The sequence below is a fragment of the Podarcis vaucheri genome (genome assembly GCF_965113315.1).
Source record: "Podarcis vaucheri genome assembly, chromosome: 13".
Taxonomy (NCBI): Eukaryota; Metazoa; Chordata; class Lepidosauria; order Squamata; family Lacertidae; genus Podarcis; species Podarcis vaucheri.
Window position 1 is genome coordinate 12,524,638 of NC_138751.1, and position 9,922 is coordinate 12,534,559.

Here is a 9,922-nt window from a genome sequence, read left to right on the forward strand (position 1 = left end):
CCACTAGAGCAGGGGTGGCCTACTCGCAAGAGACTGCAATCTACTTACAGAATTAAAAACTGGCAGTGATCTACCCCTGGTTTTTTTTGGGGGGGGGGGTTCAGGTCAAAGTTGCTGAGCTTTTATGGGGGGAGAAATGCCCCATTTTGGGGGTTCAGGTCTAAGTTGTTGAGCTTTCTTTAGGGGGGAGGAAAGGCCCATTTTTATGAGTTTTGGGGGAGAAATAGGAGCAGCTACTCGCCAAGAAATCACTGGGGAAACAAACAGCCTCACTCCGTTTTCCATTCTGCAGATTATGCAACAATGGAGGGCAGGGCTGGATTCAGTTTTAACAACGCTAAGGAAAGGGACCCAGCGATCGACCAAAACCTCCTGGGGATCTACCAGTAGATCGCGATTGACCTGCTGGACATCCCTGCACCAGAGCTATCAATTGATGGACAGAAAAGAATTGAAGCAAATTTATTAAACATAATGCATTAATATGTAATTAATCTTCTCCCATTGTCAGGGCAGAGCCAGGATGCTCCGAGTCCCCAGAAATAGCTGAGCATGGGCGCTTAGAGATATGAGCAGCAGAGGAATACGTCTATGTGGAAAAGGAGGGAGAAGAGCCCAGTGAAGCAGTGGCAATTCCAACAGGACCCAAGAACCAGGAAGAGGGGGGTGGACAGGCCGACTTACAGGCACCACAAGGGTTAACCTCTGAATCGGATGGGGGCGGGAGATTTACAACGACACAAGGACAAAAGACAGGGTCAGAGGTGGGGCTCTAAGTTCCTGCACTTTAGGTGCTGGAGGAGGAGGAAGAAGAAGAAGCTGTTGGCTGTATCTTAAGGGAGTGACTCAGATTGATGGATTAATCATTATGCCTTCTGAATATAGTTGTAAATAAAGACTATAAAACCATCAGTGGTCTGCCGTGGTTTATTGTGAAGAGAGCAGCATCCAGCCCTGACACCCATCCACTAGAGCTATCAATCAATGGACAGAAAAGAATTGAAGCAAATATATTAAACATAAACCGTTAATATGTAATTAATCTTCTTCCATCCACTAGAGCTACCATTTGATAGATAGAAAAGAATTGAGGCAAATGAATGCTATGCTTTTTTTAATCTAAGAAAACTTACATGGGTTCTTCAAATATGTCATTAGAGGGACATTCCTTAAATTTTATAACTTTGGAAAATCTGTATAGATGAGACATAATACCAGCAATGATTTGGTCTCCTGGCTGGTAATACCTGTGAAGAATAGGAAGAGGGTCACGGCGGCTGCAGCTGATGTCAGGAATCTTGGACACCACCTGTGGCAAAAAAACTACTACCAAGACTACAAATGCTACTAACTTGCATAAAAAAATTCTTTCTGCCCACCAGTACACCTGCCAACACATTATCCTTCTCTGAATCCTGACTTAAATGGCTCTCAGTTGATCTATGTCTCCAGCTATGTCTCAGTGATCAGACTGACCCAGTGTGATTGTCTCCAGCCCCAGCTTGAAGTGATACTGGGGGTATTAAAAATCACATCCAGCCTTGTTGTTTCATAGGTGGTTACCACAGTTCCCTTGAGACTTAAGAAGTAGAGTAATCCTTACTAATTGGATAATTACAAGGTAGCTAATCTTCTCTTTCTGTTTCTATGAGATACTGCAGAAGAAAACATATTTATCACATCTCAGCAGACGTTGCCTCTAGTCCAACTCACTGTATTTGCTGGTGTCATTAAACTTGGAAATTAAGTCAGTTCATAAATATACATATGCAAATTTCAGTGGTCACTGAGAAACAACTGAGTAGGGATGGATTGTCCATTCCTTTCCATCTTGCCTGTGCTGAAATCATAGGTCCATTATGTCAAAATAGATCATTGTTGAAAATCTGCAAAGGGCTAGGTAAAGGGTTAATTTTAATAACAAAAAATAAACAAAAATAATCCTGTTTTGCTTTAGGAGGGGGGGAGTTGGTATTCACAACACTGAGAACGACCTGTCCCACATCACCTAAGAATTAATTTCCTCCAACAGTGGTAAAGCAAAAAAGGTATCTTCCTGTCTTAACAGATTTATAAATGGAGTGGTGCTCCGTTAAGTGTTTGGCTTTCAAGTCGCTATGGGTCTTACCTTCATATGCTAACAACAGTATCTCGAACTGTACTAGTAATGAATACGCAGGTCTTTCAAAGAATAACACAAGAGGCTTGCTAGATGCAATGTGCTTGTCCGCAGAATTAGGCTGCATACGTATCTCAGTGGTCTTCATGAAATGGGAGTGTTAAAAGCATCACCAAAGGAAACAGAATAGTTGTTACCTTTGAGAGTAATGAGAGACTGCAATCTGCATAGTGACATCTAGATAATCTTGGTGGATATCACTCAGTATGGGGATTTACTGCCACAATACATTTTGTCCAAACATTTTACTCGGCTCTCCGTACAGGGGTTTAGAATTCATAAAAAGGGGGGGAGATGTTGGACACTATACGTTTCAAATTTGATTACATTAAAATTCCACCTGCAAGTCATGTGAAAGTATGCTTGAAATGTGCTTCAGATTTCATCTAAAGCAGGAGACTACGCATTTATTCTGGTTGTTTGAAGTTATGGCAAAATTTCATTCTATCATTTAATATCTTTATTACTGGGATTTAATTAAATAGCAAGGGAAAATGGGGCAACTCAACAACACAGTTTCTTGCATTGAAGAGGATGGAAGGTATAATGCTCCTTATGAAAAGGGCTAAATCTAAGATGCAGATCCACACATTACTCTGCTCACTTTTTTTCCAAGTAAGCAGACAAAAAATATGAGGATTTAGAATATCTATTTATTGTCCTGATGGTGAAGAAAAGCAGTACAAATATGTGGCTGAGAAAACAAGGTATTAAAAAGTCAGAGGGTGCTTGCCCACTGCAAGTTGGTTCAGCAATGTTGCCTTCTCAAAGAGCGTTCATGCAATAATTTTCATCTATTTCACATAGCACATTTTCACTGCAATTACACAAGTAGGATTATGGAGTTGGCAATTTTATGGTGACCTCTGATGGGGATAATGGGGAACTGGAGATTTCTTACATGACAATTTTTGCTGGCATAAGTTTCATCACAAATTTTAAAAGGATTACTGACAGTTTAAATTATATTTGCATTTTGCTGAAGAAATGAAAAACACAAAAGTACCACAGACCCCATTGCTAATTAAAATATGACATAGATGAAGGACCCAGAATATGTCAATTCTTCCTTCTGAGTTGGTCCTTGCTATTCAACTCAGGCTTCACCATAATAATATAACATTTAGGTGAGAATATACAGCCTACTAAACCAGCACAGGAGGCCAAGATGGAGAAGATCTCCACAGCTACCATATATTTTCCTTTTGTGCTTAAGTAAGTTGGAACAAAGGACAGCCACACACTGCAAAATACCAGCATGCTGAAGGTGATAAACTTGGCTTCATTAAAGCTGTCAGGTAACTTCCTGGCTAGGAAGGCTACAGAGAAGCTGACAATGGCCAGCAAGCCCATAAACCCCAAGACACAGTAGAACATGGTTACAGACCCTTCATTACATTCCAGAACAATTTCTTTACTCATTGAGTGCATGTCTAAATCTGGGAATGGGGGAGACGTTGCCAGCCACACAGTACAAAGAGCAGCTTGAATCAAGGAGCAAGAAAGAACAATGGAAATGGCCTGTTGTTTCCCCACCCATTTCCTCATGCCGGAACCTGGTTTGGTGACCATGAAAGCAAGGACCACAATGATTGTCTTTGTCAACACACAAGAAATTGCCACTGAAAAGATGATGCCAAAAGCTGTTTGTCGAAGGAGACATGTCACTTTCTCAGGTCGACCGATGAATAGAAGAGCACAAAGGAAAGCAAACAAGAGGGAGATGAGGAGAGTGTAGGAGAGGTTGCGGTTGTTGGCTTTGACTATGGGAGTTTCCCGGTGCTTAATGAAAATCCAAAGCACCAAAGCTGTAAGGAACGACAAGGAAAGAGCAAAACAGGCCAAAGAGATCCCCAGTGGTTCTCCATAAGACAAGAAACTTATATCTTTTGGAATGCATGAATTCTTTTCCACGTTTGGGTACTGATCTTGTGGGCACTGAAAGCATTCATCCACGTCTGAAAAAAGAAGCCAGATTTCTATACAGCATTTATATGAAGTACAAAAATGGAGAAATATAGTTAGAATGAAAGTTGCCATGCTGATATCAGAAATGCAAGTTTACAGTCCACTCGCGTAATCACATTACCAAGTTGTGGAGAGGTTTTCCATGGGCCACATATGTCTTTGGAATTCCAGTAGTATCACCTTGCAGGTATTAACAATTGGAAAGGGTCTGGAACATGTTTATTTCCGCTTTATGTTAATTCTGAACGTGTGTTTTTAACCATCATTTCATCCATTTTTATTTCAGCATTTATGTGAAGTACAAAAATGTACCAATTTAATTAGATGAAAGTTGCCATGCTGATATCAGAAATGCAAGTTTGCAGTCTCCTCATGCAATGCTCCATGGGCCACACATATCTTTGGAAGCCAAGTGGTATCACCTCACAAATACGGTGGTACCTCTGGTTACGTACTTAATTCATTATGGAGATCTGTTCTTAATCTGAAACTGTTTTTAACCTGAGGTACCACTTTAGCTAATGGGGCCTCCCGTCGCCGCCGCGAGATTTCTGTTCTCATCCTGAAGCAAAGTTCTTAACCCGAGGTACTATTTCTGGATTGGAGGAGTCTGTAACCTGAAACATGTATGTGTATGCAACCTGAAGTGTATGTAACCCGAGGTACCACTGTACTACCAATTTGAAAAGATCTGGAACATGTCTATTTCTTCTTTATGTTAATTCTGAATATGTGTTTTTAACCATCATTTCCTCCATTTTTATTTCTGCATTAATCTGGATATTCCTACTAAAATACATATTTAAATGTATGTGGTGCTAGATTTAGATTGCTGAGAACTCTGTTGAACAACATTTAAGTGAAGGGTCAGTTGCAATCAATACAGATGTTCTAATCTGCACCTTTATCCAAGAATTGTTGTTTAGTTAATTTCCTACCAGAATCTGCAGATATTTAATTCCTCCAAATCTCTCAGCATCACTGCCTCCAGCAAGTTTCATTAAATTATTAGGATTGGTATTAGTTCTACCATGGTGTTAAGTGAATCATGGTGTTGACTAGGAGAGCACTGAGATCTGTAACAAAATTTTGCAGTGTTGGAATCCCACTGTTCAGTATTTTCCATTCCACTTCATCTCTTATCATATATTCTTTTCTGCCATGACACATCAGTCTCCATTCTATAGTCATTTAACACACCATGTATTCATGGGGGGGGGTGCTTCTGCTGCAAGCCTAGTGGTTCTTTCAAGCAAGCTTGTATATCTCCACCTAGTGTTTGAACTCTGAGTGCTGAGATTCCTATTAGTACTCCAAACCCCCATATCAGCAGCCCCAATCATCCTTAAATTTTGAACATTTCCAACGAACATAACTTTCCTTACCCGTCTGGTTGGAAATCTTTCCTTCTGGACATGGAAGGCAATCATAGCAGCAAAATGGCTTTCCTTCCTTCTTTGCCTTATGATATCCCAAATGGCAATGGTCATTACAAAGAGAAAGGGGCTGTGCCTGTCCACAAATGAAAGAGGATCATGGTTTCTCCTTTGGAAAATTGCATATCAATAGTGTTCTGTATTATGGAATTCTGCTGAGCTATCTCATACAGGCCAGCCAATGGAGGTCAGGAGCCTGAAAGCTATTAAAGACCAACATTTCATTATCACAGTTACAGCCCCCTTTAGTTAATCTGCAATTCACAATTTCTCCACTAAAGGACATCAGAAAACTTCATCAAAAAAAATTTGTCTGTCACTTTCAATGTACAGAATGCTCAGTGTGGACAACCTCTCTTGAGACATCGTGGCCCTTAATTCATTTTTAATTCTTTTGAGTCTTGAAAAACTCCTCTCTCCTGGACAGTTAGTGACCAGAAAGCTAAGAAATAGCCCCAAAATTGCTTCAACGTTAGGAAAGGCCATCTGATTCCCCCCCCCCCTTGTATATAATTTGATAAAGGTCTGTATGAGACAGAGAGGGCTCTGCTGTAAGCCTATGGCTTTGTCTCATGTTCAGGTGAAAGTGCAAAAGTACATCCATAAGTTTCAAGTCAATGTATATTCTGGGTATGATTCCATCAACTGTTCAACACCTTGCTGAGTTTCTTGCTTAGATGCTATCAGAATAGCAAGAATCGAAAAACAATTGTGCAACATCCTGCACACAGTACTTCTTCTTTTTAAATTGGCTTCAAGTGCATCTAATATAGGAATAAAAGGGTTTTATCCTAAACTTATCTCTTGAAGAAAGTGCATCTAAGTCATCAGGTGCAATTCTATCATTTCTTTGCCGCTACCTCACTCTTTGTCTCCTTGTTTTGTAGTTAACATTTGGCAAGATGGCTTTTGCTTGTTTCTCAAGCTCATCGAAATCTTCTCTTTAAAAAATCCTGAAGTGAACTGTACAAACTTGCACAAGAACTCAATAATAGGTCTGATTTCTAAAGAGCTTTGCTGACCTTGTGAAAGTGACCTAGCACACGGATTTATATCTCTAAGATTATGCAGACTTTGGCTGTGAACCAGGGCCCCACAACAACAAAAAAATCAAGTTGGGCCCTAGAGTTTCAAATTGGGCCGCACGTCTAATAGTTGCTGGGCCTGAGTTGCCCTGCCCTTGCATGAAATTTTGGGTTTGCAATTTTGGGAGAGGGGACACTGCCCGCTGGAGGGTGGGTGGGCTGGGGAGCCCCCCTAGATTTAGAGGCCCTGGACTTCAGCCTACTTAGCCTATAGATAAATCCAGCACTGAGTCTGCCCCACCTACAAGAGTGAGGGGATTCCAGTATAGACTGTCCAGCATCCCCCACTCACCCTGAGAGCGTCTTCACTTTGACTATGGGAAGGAAAAATCCTGAGACCCAATATTTGAATGGACCTTACCTGGTTAAACCTGTTAGGCCACACAAGGTCTTTTTCACGAATACTGAATGCTTCTTCTTGGGGAGCCATGGGCCCAACTTTCCCAGCTTTGACTCTATGAAAAGATTGGTTTGGGAATGTGACCCAATTGATGATATCAAATACAGCCTCTATCTCTCCATATTCATTGAAAGATACTTTTTCCCCAGCGCTGTTGTTAAATGAGGTGCTTCTCACAAAGTAGTTGAGCTAAATTGGTGGGGGAAATGTGAGCAATTCATGTGGAAGTAAAATTATGATGAGTGTTTTATTAAATCTGTTTATAGTTTACCATAATAGTGCACTGTATAAGGAATTGCTATTTCTGATCTGCAACTAGAAATATAACACAACATTAGAAAACAGTTACTAACTTTGCTCTAGAAGCATAGTGGGATAAAATATGGAATATTGCCCTGAGGGAGAAACTACAAAAGGATCTTAGAATTCTCAGACACACAAAGACCAAACATGTTTTGATATTATATATATTAATTTATGTATGGTGCACTGGAAAGGACAATATTGTCTTTTCATCAGCAGCTATACATGCTTGATTCTAAGACAATCTGTTAAGATGGAGAGTAGAAGATACCTAACTCAGGTAAGCATTTCTAAATCTGCTGATTGTTTTGTGCTGTTTGCCCTTTTAAAAAAAGGCATATGGAAAAGAAAGAAAGAAAGAAAGAAAGAAAGAAAGAAAGAAAGAAAGAAAATCCTAGCAAAAAAGTCATGTTGATGTTAAGTCTCAATAATCATAACTGTTAGCATGACTAAATCTGGATGCAACCAAATCAGATAAAAACAGCTGAGTGACATACTTCTATGTTTAATTCATTCTGTTGAAATGCTCAAAAGAATAAACATGCTGTCTAAAGAATATCTTAACATGATGTGTAAAAGACAATAAAGTGAATGGCAGGTGCATTTCTTTGGGGAGGTATATTTAGGATTAAATTTCATATTATGACTTTGTAAGCACAAAATATGTCAACTTGACATGCTTATTCAAAGCGTATTCTAATGGTTAATGTTATTGGTTGGAAATAATAATAATAATCCAAAACTTTGACCAGTCATTAAACAAAAGGCATTATGAGTGACATATACATCTATATCAAACCAAATGGGGAGCCACTCAGGAACACCAACAGGTCTGATTCATCAGGGATCATTTTATGGTCTAAATTTCTTAGTATGCTGAAGACATTACCTTCCACAGTTGCTGACTCAGAAGCTTCCATCTCCCTTCACCCACTCTTGCTCTGTGTTTGAATCTCAATGAACGCATGGCATGCAAAGCGTGTGCCACAGTGTAGACTGCATTGTAGATGCTGTAGCTGTGGCCGGTCATGGTCATTTCAAAAACTGATGCAGGAAGATTCTCCAGCTTCTCCTCCCCAGTGCAGATTTTTGTATTCTCTCCATCTACCAGGAAAGGGCTGAAAGAACAAAGAAATGCTTCTTCCCAAAACTCCTGGAAAAGGTTATCTTTGTTTTCCAAAGTAGGTTTTATTATCTGAAGAAATTTCTGGAAACCTTCTATCTCATGGGAGTGAACAGATAAGTATATATTACCATGAAGAAAGTCCACGAGCCAGGTTCTCTGAAGGGGAACTGATGTGAAATCTATCTGGGATGTCATAATCCAGACTTTCCATTTTCCCTTTGTTGATTCATCCATAGTTTCTGAATACCTGGGAAATGTTCTCAAAACTACCATGGTATTAATTTCGCCATGAATGATCATTGCATTAACAGTGCTGTTGTAGATAAGATCATATGTTTTATACGCCTCTTGTGCCATATCAAGAATACTACTCGAAAAAGTCATCATGGGTATTCTTAACATGAAATCAAAGCAAATACCTCTCTGGATAAACATGGGAACCACAGTGTGTTCAAACCTCTCTACATTGTCATCATGCCCAGATAGGACCCCAATCCACGTCCACCTGAAATACAGCAATAACTGGAGAATCCCTTTATACATATGGGCCACATCTGGAAACAACTGGTGGTATAGAACAGCATCTGCTTTCTTATTTATCAGTGGGGCAGAGCCATATATGAACTAAAGAAAAAGAAAATTATTTAAGCAAGGGGAAATGGTATTGAAGAGGCTTGAACAAATCTTTGCAACAGTTACCAAAGAGGAGAAATACATTGAAACTGCAAAGGCAGAGCTACGTTGGCCAAGTGCTTGCCCTCATGGAATATTGCAGTGGAGTGTTCACTGGCATATTTCACATAATGTCAGTTTAATTCATAGGTATTTGACACAATAATGAATAAGTGTTTTGGATGATACCTCCCATCAGTCCTAGTGAGCATAGACAATGTTCAGGGATTATGACACTTGTGCTCTGCATTATTTGGAAGGCTCAGTCTTGGCTGTCCTTGTTTGTTCTAAGGAAATAAAACCTGAATTTAAAAATAATTGACATCTGTTAGTGTCTATGTAGTATATGTGTTTGACTTAGTGGGATATTGTTCATAACTTACATATTTATCATACTTTGAGGACACCTTCTGGTTAATCCTATATTCCATAAAAGGTGTTAGCAAAGGTACATCAGGATAATGATTCATTTTGGAGATGAGAGTAGATTAGCAAGAGATATTTTTCCTCCTAGATATTTCAACAAGTTTATATGTCGAAGCATTGGTGCTTCTTCACAACATCACCACCCAAACATAGCATGCACAATAATCCCAAAAAAGCATGCTGAATATGATACTTTGGAAACAAATTTTATCTTCAATGTGCAAAGCCACATTTAAAGGCAAGAGATGTGACAAACTGTGTCTCAAAAACTGATCTGCCCCATGCACACGTTTTACCTGTGGAATCTTGTAGATGCACAGAATATCT

At 39.6% G+C, this 9,922-nt stretch overlaps 1 protein-coding gene across 1 annotated transcript; it reads right to left on the reverse strand.

The window, feature by feature from the left end:
* Positions 1 to 3,238: 3,238 nt before the first annotated feature.
* Positions 3,239 to 8,881, reverse strand: LOC309516471 (vomeronasal type-2 receptor 26-like; the record flags this gene model as incomplete). The annotated part of the gene is made up of 4 exons (XM_082195237.1): positions 3,239 to 4,137; positions 5,533 to 5,659; positions 7,030 to 7,257; positions 8,261 to 8,881. 4 exons carry the CDS (start codon positions 8,879 to 8,881, stop codon positions 3,239 to 3,241), a joined length of 1,875 nt encoding a protein of 624 aa, XP_082051363.1.
* Positions 8,882 to 9,922: the final 1,041 nt, after the last annotated feature.